At 35.0% G+C, this 12,474-nt stretch overlaps 2 protein-coding genes across 2 annotated transcripts; one reads left to right on the top strand and one right to left on the bottom strand.

Annotated features, from left to right (window-relative positions):
• Positions 1 to 1,002: 1,002 nt before the first annotated feature.
• On the top strand, positions 1,003 to 2,450 carry LOC109133524 (uncharacterized). Its single transcript, XM_010680376.4, has 2 exons — positions 1,003 to 1,163; positions 1,915 to 2,450. The coding sequence occupies exons 1-2, from the start codon at positions 1,112 to 1,114 to the stop codon at positions 2,178 to 2,180; spliced, it is 318 nt and encodes a 105-aa protein (XP_010678678.2). The 5' UTR covers positions 1,003 to 1,111; the 3' UTR covers positions 2,181 to 2,450.
• Positions 2,451 to 7,097: 4,647 nt separating this feature from the next.
• LOC109134934 (uncharacterized mitochondrial protein AtMg00810-like) lies at positions 7,098 to 8,783 on the bottom strand. Its single transcript, XM_048645295.1, has 3 exons — positions 8,690 to 8,783; positions 7,987 to 8,247; positions 7,098 to 7,324 (listed from the first exon to the last, which is right to left on the bottom strand). Exons 1-3 carry the CDS (start codon positions 8,781 to 8,783, stop codon positions 7,098 to 7,100), a joined length of 582 nt encoding a protein of 193 aa, XP_048501252.1.
• Positions 8,784 to 12,474: the final 3,691 nt, after the last annotated feature.

Here is a 12,474-nt window from a genome sequence, read left to right on the forward strand (position 1 = left end):
GACTAGGTGTATTTTTATATTAAAATTAGACTGATTCTTTTAATAATTTTTGAAGAATTTAATGAGTACTTTGATAAAAGCTGGTAAGAATTATTGGTACTAAGGTTGAAATTGGGTAACTTCATATTTGATATCTGTAAAAAAAAATATTGAATGATGGTTAAGTGACATTAAAATGGTAAATTGTGCTCACTTTTTTTTTTGAGGGAAGTTGTCATTTTCAAGTAGTAGTACATAGGTAGGATGGCAGTGGGGCGGGTCAAGTAGGAGACCCGCCATATCTCCGTTCAATTGGGGCGGGGATGGGTTTAGGTTTGGCGGGGATGGGGATTAAAATTGTACCCGCAATGGGTGGTGGAGCGGGTGTGGATTTTATGTTATACTCGTCCCATCCCCGCCCGCCCCGCCCCACCCCCACCCCGCATATTTATTATTAAAATTCTATTTATATACATATATTACTAATGTATTTGAAGACACTTTTGAAATGTAATAAAACATTTGCCTTTGTTAATGTATTTTAACTTTTCTTTTACTATACTATATTGTGATTTTGTCAAGTAGACAACTATAATGGGCTTATGGCAGATTTTTTGGTGGATTTTTTGCGGGTATGACGCGAGTACGATGCCGGTGTGGAGGTAGGGCGGGGGTGGGTCTAGAATTTCCCCCCGCAATGGGTGGTGGGGCGGGAATGGGGATGGAGTTTTTCCCCGCAATTGGTGGTGGGGTGGGATGGGGATGAGAGTTTAATGCGGGTGCGGGTATGAGGGTACCATCCTCTGCACCCGCCCAATTGCCATCCCTAAGTTATAGGAGAGAGGAGAGAGGAAAGAGAATTGTAATTTCAAAAGGTGTTTTTACTTTTTTTTTTATTTTTTAAAGTTAAATCTTGCCACTTTTTTTTATTGTACTTGGGTCCTTGTTAGTTAGTGGACAATTGCCCTCTAATTGTTAATAGTTTTATCACCCCTCCGTTTGGGATAGAGATATGGATAGAATTCTGCTATAAATAAGCTGAAGATCATCGGCATCAAGTATATGAGCAAAGAAAATAAGCTAATTGTTAAGGTCATCACTCAGAAAGTTCCTGCAAAAGCATCACTCAAACATGTCTTACTTCAAACTCGCTGTCATCGCATTTTTTCTGTTCGCTGCTTCAGGTTTGTTTCTTAAAGAAAAAATAAGTTATTTATTTGGAAGAGGTTTTTCCCTTACCCTCTTCCTTTCAAAGTATCTGCCCGTAAACTTAAGTCGGATTAACCTGCGAGAGGTTTCGATCTGACATAGTCTTCCATCTTATCATAAATAATATAAATATATATATATAGTATGAATAGCGTCAAAAGTTAATATAGTACAAATAAAAAAAATATAACATTTAAAAGAAGACATTTTTTTTGAGATGACATATGCAAGAAGACTTAACAAAGATTAAAAATTAGAACTTTGAATTATTTTGCGAAGATCCCAAAAGCTTGGGCTTATTTAATCAATGCCAGGGATAATATTGAAAAATTAAAGTGAGGATTATACATTTTAGTTTGTCACTTGGAACTATTTCCGTTAAAACTTATACCTTACAACTTTGGAAAATATCCTTCAGATTTATCATATAATATTTGACAAAAATCAAATACTACTTATATGTTTATGGAGTATAAGTCATATAGATTACTTCTTTTATGTATGTTTTTATCTAATTTGTTCCCTTGGTCTCCTATTTAGTAATATGTCTAACAATTTTCTTAGCTCACATTTTCCAAAATTGAATGAATATAAACAATCTGACAAAACATTTAACAGGGTTTATATAACATGTAACATTCAGGGAAAATTACATTCAATAACATAAATTTTGGCCCAAGTACATACAAGCATTTGCACGAACTTGACGCACTTTATTTTTTACAGCTATGGCAATGCCTGATGCAAAAATTCAATCCGTCACAAGGAAAGAAAAAGTGGGTGAAGGACTGCTGCAGGCAGAAATAAAAGCATTGATGGAACTTAAACAAGTTGAGAAGGCAATGATTTCAAACTTAAGGCAAAAAATGATGGGAGCAGATGATCACTGTGCTCCATCAGGTACCATTTGTGCGCCCAATGGACCTGAAGAGTACTGTTGCTCCCACTCCTGCGTTCCTCATCCTATTCTTAGGATTTTTGTCTGCGCATAATCAGCTAAATAAGCTCCTTAATATGGAGTCATCAATCATGCACCTTACTAAATAATGTGTATGATTTATGAATGTTTGTAGTATGAAGGATATAGATGGTCTCTTAAGTTTCTATTCTTGGATAGAGAGATGAAGTTGGATATGTATATTCAACTACTCTTCAGAAAAGAATTTCTATGTTTTCTGTTTTTCCAATAATCAGAGATCCTCCTTCTTGTAATATATTTTGTTTTATGTTTTGATCAATAAGATGCTTATTGCGTCGGATCGTACTCCAATCTTCTATTCTACCTGTTATCGTTTGTGTGCTAGTTATTATTATTTGGCTTTAGTGAAAAATATCAACCAAATAAAATAAAGTCACATACATGTGATACATTAATCGTTGGACAAAAGAATTTGATTCCATTCGATATTATATCTCACCTTTGGGATTTGGTAGTTTACAATAATTTTGAGACATTATCTATGTTAGAGATTTAATATCGAGTAGCATGTTGATTTAGCATGCATTATGCATATGACGACCTTAATTTGGCAATTAGTAGATGTTGGTATTAGGTGTAGGATGAACATCCTACATCAGCTTCAAACCGCAAGGCAAGAATAATGAAACGCACCATTCAATATGCAAATATTGATTTGACAGCCAATGTACATTCCCATTACATCCAGTGTACATGTCGAAAATTCAAAAAGTAACTGATTTAACAGTTACTGTTCACCATTTAGTAACTGATTTGATGTAAACCGCCATCATTTCCCCCATATACTGTTCACCACTTCTCTCTTTTCTACACTCAACCTCCTTGTACATTCTTGGCTTCGTGGTTGTTCATTAACAAAAATCAAAATATACAATGACATCCTCCTAGCTGAAAGTAACCCAATTCTTGAAAATGATGTCAAGTGATGAGTAATTTGCAATCTTTGTACACTGGTGTGTTGATGTTTGTTCACTAATGAAATTCAATATGTACAATTACAGTCCTATACCGTGCATGTCCATGCAACTGTAGGTGGAACTCATAATTAAAAAAAGGTATCGCAACCAACGTAAATAAAGATAAATCACAATGTACACTGATGGTCATTACTTTGATCACTGAAAATCCCCAAATGTACACTCGTATATTATTGTATACCAAACCATATGCATTTGTACATTGAAAAAATTATTTCAACAAATAAATGAGAGAGAAAGAGAGTGAATGAGTGAGTGATGAGAGATAAAGAGTTGGCTCACTTTCAAAAATACTGCCAAAAGCCAGCCAAATTTTGGCTCCCCTAAAACCATCAAACGACATCGTTTTGGGCAAGGTGTAGGATGTTGTAGGATCTAATTTGCGTTAATTTGGAGCACAAACGTGAAGAAAATGGCTTACTCCAGTGGCAAGGAGATCAATTTTTTTATTAGATTAGGTGGAGCCATAAAAGAGAAGCATATACAACAAACACATATAAAAACAATCACTAGTAGATTGATTGTATTTTTTTTTTTTGAAACAAAGGATCAATACTATTAAATTACGTTACTGTTTAGTACAAACGATAAAGAAGCTAAAGCATTAAGTCTATCATGTTCATAAAATTTAATACAATCCGGGGGAGGGGCGCTCAAAATACACAAGGTGTTAAAGCCGTCCTGTTTCCCTTTTGCATCTTTTGCAATACTATCTGCAAGCTTGTTTGCTCCTCGTCCATTGAAGGTGAGTCTAAGTCCTTCTTGCCCGTGGAGCAACTCCCTGCACAAACATAATAAATCGGATTCGTGGCTGTTAATGGTATTTTCATTCAAGATAGCCATCTTGGCTCGAAGACAGTCCGTCTCCACTATCACTTCACCCCAATTTCTTTCTTTTGCCCACTTTAAAGCTGTGTAGATTGCTTTAATTTCAGCCTCAAAAGCATTATGTGTGTAAGTAGCTAGTTGGAAACCCTCAATCCAAAGTCCATTATTATCACGACAAGTAGCCCCAAGGAAAGCTAAGCTTGTTTAGTAGATGAAAGAAAGGCAGCATCAGTGTTAATTTTTAATTGGTGATGTGGCGGTGGGGTCCAAAGAGTGTTGGGTGGTGAAGAGTTGGGAGCTTTACCCACTTTAGGTTGGTTCTGAGTGAAGAACCATTCAGTGGCGGCCCAATGTGATGATTTTAGTAGGACACTAGCTGGAGTATTTTCTTTTCTAAAAAGCCAAGCATTACGACGTAGCCAAATTTGCCAACAAAGAAAGACAGCAAGCACATTACGCGGTATGGTATATTTTTGGTGGGGAACAATGGTAGTGATAAGATCTTTGAACCAGGTTTTAAAGTGGGTACCAATGTTGATATCAATTCCAACCAAATTCCAGACCTCCTGGGCACGAGGACATACTCGCAGGACATGGTCTCTAGTTTCTAGGGTCATCGGGCAGAAAATACAATTAGGAGAGTGCTCCTGGACTCTATAGCTAATGTTAGAATTCGTAGGCATGCGATCCCACCAAATTTGCCAGATAAAAAATTGGTGTTTTGGATGCCCCGGACTCGCCCAAACCCACTCCCAATCCCCCATTTCAAGTTGGTTATTGGAGGTAATTTCATCAGTAGCAAGCTTTGAGTCAAACTTGTTATTCTTTGTCCACAGGGATAAGTTTTATCTTTTCTATTAGTTAGTTGTAAGGAACTTACTCTGTCAATAATATGGGGAGGGAAGTTGAAGGAAAAGGTTTGATTAAGGTCTTTGTTATTGAGTTCGTTTAGCGTGATTTTTGATTCGAGAAGCGTAGGTGGGCCCATTACCAAGGAATTTAGATTGTCTCCATTTATCCACTTATCATACCAAATATTAATATCCTCACCATTACCTATTTTCCAAGCTAAGCTGTTGCAATACTCCTGCCATCCTACCCCCACCCCTCTCCAAAGGTAAGAGCCTTTATTAAAATGTGTAGGGTGATCTTTTTTGTTAACATATTTCTCATGCAGAAATTTAGCAGCCCAAGTGGTATGGTTATCAAGTTTCCAGCATAGTCTTGAAAGGCTTACTTTATTAATAACCGAATTAGAAGGACAACCCAAACCCCCTTGATTTTTCGGTTTACACAGTTTATTCCACGCAATCCAAGAAATCTTAGATTTCCCCCCACCCCCACTCCAAAAGAAATTCCCGCAAATGGCATCTAGCTTTTTTATGATATATTTTGGAAAGTTAATAACATGCATGAAGTATCTCGGGATTGCATATTATTGCGTTTGAATGGTTGCAGTTTGATTGTATATTATTGCGTTTGAATGGTTGCAGTTTTACCCATATGTAGCAATACATTGCGTGAGAATAAAAAAAAAACTATAGAAAACCTATATCGTTGTTGTTTAATTATGGGAGAAATGGCAACAATATATTAAAAAAAATCATTTAATCCATTAATATCGTTCTTTTAGAAACCGCAACAATATCTACATTGTATTTGTAAAACAGAGGCTAGCTAGGGTTTGTTTGTCGTACGTAAAGTAGCGCTGTTTTATTTTCTCTTCTCTCACTCCTCTCAACATCTCAATTCCTTATTCCGACACTTTGTTTCTTTAGGTTATGTTCTCCTCAACTTATTTTCAGTTTAGTTCAGCTTCAGTTATCATTTGTATTAGTTATAATCTAATTCATTTCAGTTCAATTCAATTCAATTCAATTCAGTTCAATTCTGTTGAAATCAGGTCAATCCAATTCAGTTTAATTTTTTTTATGCTAATAGAACCGACCCTTATTCTGACACTCCTTTCCCTCCTTCACCGTCTTCACTCCTTAAATCAAGTAATTATATAAAAATTATTAACCTTGTTGGCGTTATAAATAGAGATGGATCTCAAGAAGGCAAAACCGTGTTTCTCAGACAAATCCTGGTAAATGGTAACGTTTTCAGGAGAGACAAATTGCAATCATAGATTAACCTATTGATGCGCATTGATTTCTCGTGGTGCGAAATTTGCAACAATAAACCACTTAAAAAGCGCAGCAATATACAATTATTCTACTTGTGAACAATAATGGATTGGATACATCATACCCCTCTCTCTAATTTCTCTCTCTCATCAGAGTTATATATTGACTTGAATGTACTTGGTCTAAATACTACCTCTTTTATATCACTTAGGCTCTATTGTGTTCAACTTATTTCAGAAAAAATAAGATAACATAAATTCAGATAAGATAAGATAAAAAAAGTTGATAAAATGGATTAACTATGTAATTAGATAACACAATAAACTATAATATAAGTTCAAATAAAATAAGATAAAATAAGATAAGTTAAGATAAGATAAGATAAAATAAGATAAGTTAAGTTAAGATAAAATAAGATAAAATAAAATAATATAAGTCAAAATAAATTGAATCAAACATAGCCTTATTATGTATATTCCTTTTTGGTGCAAACATCCAATCTAATAACACCCTATCACTTAGAGATCAATGTGCATAAAGGCCTTATGCTCGTCACATTCTCTATGTATTTTATGATTATAAGAGATAATGTGAATGACATAGTGAAAAGGGTGATCGAGTGGTATACGCCTGGTAATTAAATATGAATAAATGATAAATTGTGTGCTTATTAACAAGGATATGATCTCTAGCTGCCTATTCCCCTTCGTATGATTAATATGACGGCTCACTTTCAATGGTAGTTATGTCATTCTATTTATATTAAAGTAAGATTTATATTATATTACATATAAATTCCTGGATATCAACTATTATACCCTCAATCTATGCAGAGAGGATCGCGTTTAGATTGGAATGTAAAAACTCAAATCGCTGAATAGACAAACTCTTAGTAAGAATGTCAGCAATTTGTATATGAGTTGATACATATTTGACAACAATAGATCGCCATGAGCAACATGTTCTCAAACCCAATTCTTCTAGTAACCTTACAGTCTAAGTGACCTCTGAAGCTGCTGCTGCGATGGCTTTATACTCATCTTCAGAGGAATACTTGGAAATTGTGCTTTGTTTCTTGGATATCCAAGTAATTGGGGAACCACCAAGTAAAAGTACATACCCTGTAATTGATTTCCTTAAATCTGGGCAAGAGGTCCAATGAGAATCAAAATAAGCTTGGAGACAAAGCTGATCTGATGCCTTTAACAAGATCCCCTGACCAGCTGTGTGACAAACATAACTTAATGTATGACAAAGATCAGCTTAGTGTATAGTATTAGGTGATTGCATGAACTATCTCAAGCATTGAACTGCATAAGCTAGATCTGGCCTTGTAGTTGTTAAAAAGTTTTACCTACATAAGATCTATATTTTTTTGGTAAAATGTAAGCTTTTATTACCAAAACCCAATACAGGCTACAACAAGACTTCTCAAGCTTAACAGTACAAACACTGTTAGGCTGACCAACAGAGAGCTCAAACACAATGCTTCTTAGTTACAGCATCAGACCATTTTGCAGTTACACAATACTTCAATCTATGACAGACATTCAACTTAATTTCCTTGATAACTTTCTCAGGTCTTCGCACTGCCTGCATTCCCAAATGTAGTATACCAGTGCAGCTAGTACAACATAACTAGCTTTTTGCTTGTTTCTAGTTCTGAATTTCCTGCCCCATTTCTTCCATGAGGTGTATACAGATTCCTGGTGCCTCATGTGGATCCCCAACCATCGCATGATCCCTTGGCAAATGTTCCTACTGTATTGCATCTAAAAAATAGATGTTGGCATGTTTCTTCCTCAATATAACACATAGGACAACATGCCTCTTGCACTACACCATAAACAAGATCTATATTGTTCTAGATTTGAGAGTAATGTACCAGCATGTGCTTGAAGTTTAAGGTTCAAAGGAAGAGGAGTGGATGCTTTTCTTTGTAGCTCATAGGAACAATATGCAAGTAGTTCCCTGGAGAACTTGTTTTGATTGAGAAGGATACCAGCAGTGCTATAACCCACTTCAATACCTAGGAAGTAATTGAGTCTTCCAAGGTCTTTGATACTGAATTCTTGATGAAGGTGAGATTTTAGTGCATCAATCTCATCAATGTTAGTACCAGTAACCATAACATCATCAACATAAACTGCAGTTATGCAAATATCATGAGTAGTTTTCTTGATAAACAAACTATGGCCATAGTGAGATTTAACAAAACCTTATCCATGCAAAGAAAAAGCCAACTTTTCATGCCACTGTCTAGAGGCTTGCTTAAGTCCATAAAGGGACTTTTTAAGTCTATAAACAAGGTTGTTAGTAATATCCATGCCTTCATGAACCTTCATATAAACTTCTTCTTTTAAATCCACGTGTAAAAAGGCATTGTTAACATCAAGTTGGAACAAAGGCCATTGTTTACTATGTGCTACTTCAATTAGACTTCTTAATGTACTCATCTTGACCATTAGCCTAGGTCTCTTGATAATCAATACCATATTTTTGGTTGAAATTTTTAGCTACTAACCTGGCTTTACACCTCTCTAATTCCCCATTAGCCTTGAGTTTGCCCTTATAAACTCACTTAGAACCAATAGGCTTCTTAGTAGGTGGAAGAGGTACCAAATCCCATGTGTGATTAGCTTCTAGGGCATTCAGTTCTGTGTTCATAGCTTCAAGCCACATGGGTTGTGATGAAGCTTCTGCATGATTGGAGGGTTCTTTTAAGTCACAAGATTGAGCAATGAAGGCTTATACTCAGGGGGAACCTAGTTGTAAGTAACAAGATTACACCAGTGAGAATTTGAGGAAGAATTAGACAGATTACAAGAATAATCCTCAAGGTAAGAACGTGGTTTGTGAGTTATATTAGATTTTCTAGGAGCCAAATGAGGTGAATGAGGAACCACAATGGACAAATCAATGACAGAAAAAAGGGTTAAGTATGTAAGGAGAAGCAGGGGAGGTGTTTAAGTGTGGAGAGGTAAAGGATGGAACAGATGCAGTAAGGGATCGGAAGTGGGATGAGAAGGTGAGATAGGATTATCATGAGAATGAAATATATGAGAAGGAGAAGAGAAATCAAGGCATTCATGTATTAAAGGAGAAGAAGAAGGTAAGTAAATGGCATGAGTGTAATTAGAAGTAGGAGCTTGAAGTTTATTCATGTAGAGATGATATGGAAAACGTTTTTCATGAAATATGACATTTCTAGTGACACAATCTTATTAGTGTCAATATCTAGTATCTTGTAACCTTTTTGGCTCTCAGAATATCCAAGAAAGATACAAGGTTTGGCTCTCTCATGAAGCTTAGATCTTTTAAGATTGAAAGTCAAAGGTTTTAAGATGACTGAGGAAGCAAATTTGCAAAACAATTTGAGAAATGGTGTGGCATTGTGTATAGGTTTCAAAGGCATTCTATTTATTAGATACGCAGCAGTCAAGGCACAATAACCCCAAAATTTGTCTGGGACTCTAGATTGAATGTATAAGGCTTTAGTTGACTCTAAAAGATGCTTGTGTTTCCTTTCTACAACCCCATTTTGTTGGGGTGTATCACTATAACTTGTCTGACAAAAATACCCAATTTCAAATATAATTGCTTCATCTCCCCTTCACATAACTCATTGGCATTATCTGATCTCACACACTTAACTGTCACATGAATTTGAGTTTGCATCATAGTCAAAAAATTTCTTCATAATAGAAACAAAATCAGCTTTGTGTTTAAGAAAATGTATCCAAGTATATGTCTAAAATCATCCACTATAGTGAGAAACTGATTTCAACTAGTGGGAATGTTTACAGCATGAGGACCCCAAACATCAATGTGTATCAATTCAAAATGGCCAGGACAAAGGGTCGCGATCCCGCAAGGGTGAGCTAACATTATATGTTTTGTATTGGTAAATAGGTATTATGAAGTGATCAGTAGAATCTAATCCTAGAAATTATATTTATATCATTGGTATCATATAAATACTCCGATGAACAATTTCGATGATACTTAAAAGTGTTTTGCGTGTTGCAATCTGCTTACATTTTATATAGTTACCAATTTTTTGAAAAAAAAAATCTAAAAATTGTTCAAAATGGTACTTAATAGTGAAATTATCAATCATTTACATAAATGAAATTATTTCGAGTATTCTTTTTACTTGTATCTATCTGAAGTGAATTTGTTACTGTTATTTATGACTTGAAATCTTGTGAATGGCATAACACTAACTTTGAATGCACATATCTCTTAATCTATAAATGTTTTTGATGTGATTCAAATTGGAGGTGATAGCTTGTTCAAAGAGCTTTCCAACAATAGGTAATATGCCCAATTTCGCTGAGAAACGAGAAAGTTATGACTGTTTTACGAAGAATTGACGAAACTGTTTCGTCCCGGACCCGACCGGGCGGATTTCGCCCAACCCGGTCGGGCGGTGCGCCGATTTGTGCGTTGTACGCGTTTTTCGGTATTTTTTTCGTTTCAAAGTTTTTTTTTCGTTATTATTAACACAACTTAAGAAACACTTAGCCTCTAGAATTTAGGACTCCTTGTATTATTCTCTCTGATTTTCTCCATTATAGTGAAGAAGCTCTAATCCCCCACCTGTGGACGTAGGTCAAATTTGACTGAAGCACGTAAATCCTTGTGTTCTTTGTTTGTTCATCTTTATTATTTTCTCACCTTTATTATTTCATTGATTTTCTGTTCCGCATTAATCAAACTACAACACCCTGTTTCCTAACAATTACATTTGATGGGACTTAATCAGTCCTGATTTTACTTTAAATGTACACTTAATTATATCTAAACCTTATTTTTTTTAGGGGAAGAAAGCACCCGAGAAAAAGTTTGGAAAATATTGAATTTCTTTTTTAGAATTTTTTTCAAGTACGAAATCGAATGCACCAACCGAAGACTATTGATTGAATATACAAAGGTGTGTTAGATAAGACAAGAGCCACGGCATGTATGTGTAGGATGCCTATCCATCCACCCTCGTAGCCCGTAGGAAACAAACAGATGTGCTAAATGCTAATTAATACTACCTACATACTTTTTTAGTTGCACTATTTGGTTTTGTGGCACTATTCATCAATCAACTTTGTTAAGCTATCTCGCATTATTATATAAGAAAAAACAAGTGGGGTCTTGTTAGATTCGTCTCAATGCGAGGATTAAAAATATGAAATTTTTATATTTTTTACTTGCACCTAATAAGAGATATTAACGTTCAAAAAATCGTCTCGGCAAGTGTGAAAAAGCAAATGGTGCAACTAAAAGAATACAGAGGTAGTATTTCTTCAAACTTCCCCTCAAAAAAAAAAAAACATATTTCTTCAAACTCGAAACTCGCGCACGCAAATAAAAAAACAAGAATAACAAGAGTAGCCAGACCCATGTGAATCACGAGACTTACTATTAATTTAGCGAGCTAGGTCCCCACCGACCAACTCTACGTACCTTAATTCATGGCTCACTTTTCTCCAAGGAAAAATTTTAATTTATCAGTTCTAATTTGTACTTGTACCGCTTTCATAGCTCATATGGATCAAAAAAATTACGGCCGAATTTATTTTTTAAGGTCTTTTACTTTTGAATGGCAAATAATGGTATCATCTTTAGAAAGTCTCCTCCCCAATCGTTTTTTTAAAATAATAAACCTGCTAGCTAATTAATATTCACTCCGTCCCATTTTATAGCTCTCATATTTTATTTTGGGTGTTTCAAAATATTGTTTCCATTTCTCTTATTTTTATTTTTAAACATCACTTTTCACTCTCTCTCCTTACCTATTCATATGGGTTTTTGGCACCCGCCTTATTGAATGTTCCTCAACTCTTATTGCTTGAGTATAATATAAAACATTTTTTACTTTCTCTCTTCTCTTTTCACATGCCAACACATTCGATGTTCTCATTCTTTTTCATTTATTTATGACAATAAATCCATAAAAAAAAAATTTCACATACAAGTACATAATAATAATGATTGTTCCTTAATTCGCGTGTTCAAAATGAAACGAGAACTATAAAATGATACGGATGGAATAGTAAATTAATTAAGCTGAAGGGTTATTCTGAAAAGAGACCCTAAAGTTAGAGACTTTAATCGGTTGCTATAGTTAAAAGGTGATAGTGTCTGATTATCTTCTAATAACCTGCTCACAGGGCGGTCTGGAAGATTTTAGGACCCCGGTTCTAACATGAAAATTGAGCCCCTAAATTTATAGAAAATAAAGATGGAAGGTTAGAGTTCCAAAAAATGGAAAGTTGAAAATTTAAAGATAAATCATTGATAAATTTATTAAGAGTGGGAAATAAGGATTATTTCTTCATATATGAAGTAAAAATTTTCAAAATAATATATTTTGGGG

The sequence above is a fragment of the Beta vulgaris genome, chromosome 5 (assembly GCF_026745355.1).
Source record: "Beta vulgaris subsp. vulgaris cultivar EL10 chromosome 5, EL10.2, whole genome shotgun sequence".
NCBI classification, from domain to species: Eukaryota; Viridiplantae; Streptophyta; class Magnoliopsida; order Caryophyllales; family Amaranthaceae; genus Beta; species Beta vulgaris.

Bases quoted from the DNA above. Each gene is read 5' to 3' on its own strand.
- LOC109133524 (XM_010680376.4), top strand. From the start codon at position 1,112: ATGTCTTACTTCAAACTCGCTGTCATCGCATTTTTTCTGTTCGCTGCT. The intron at 1,164-1,914 runs GTTTGTTTCTTA...TATTTTTTACAG, and splicing joins TTTTCTGTTCGCTGCTTCAG to CTATGGCAATGCCTGATGCA.
- LOC109134934 (XM_048645295.1), bottom strand. From the start codon at position 8,783: ATGTGGCTTGAAGCTATGAACACAGAACTGAATGCCCTAGAAGCTAAT. The intron at 8,248-8,689 runs GTTCTAAGTGAG...GCATAACTGCAG, and splicing joins ACCTACTAAGAAGCCTATTG to TTTATGTTGATGATGTTATG. The intron at 7,325-7,986 runs GTACATTACTCT...TTTGTCACACAG, and splicing joins TAAACTTCAAGCACATGCTG to CTGGTCAGGGGATCTTGTTA.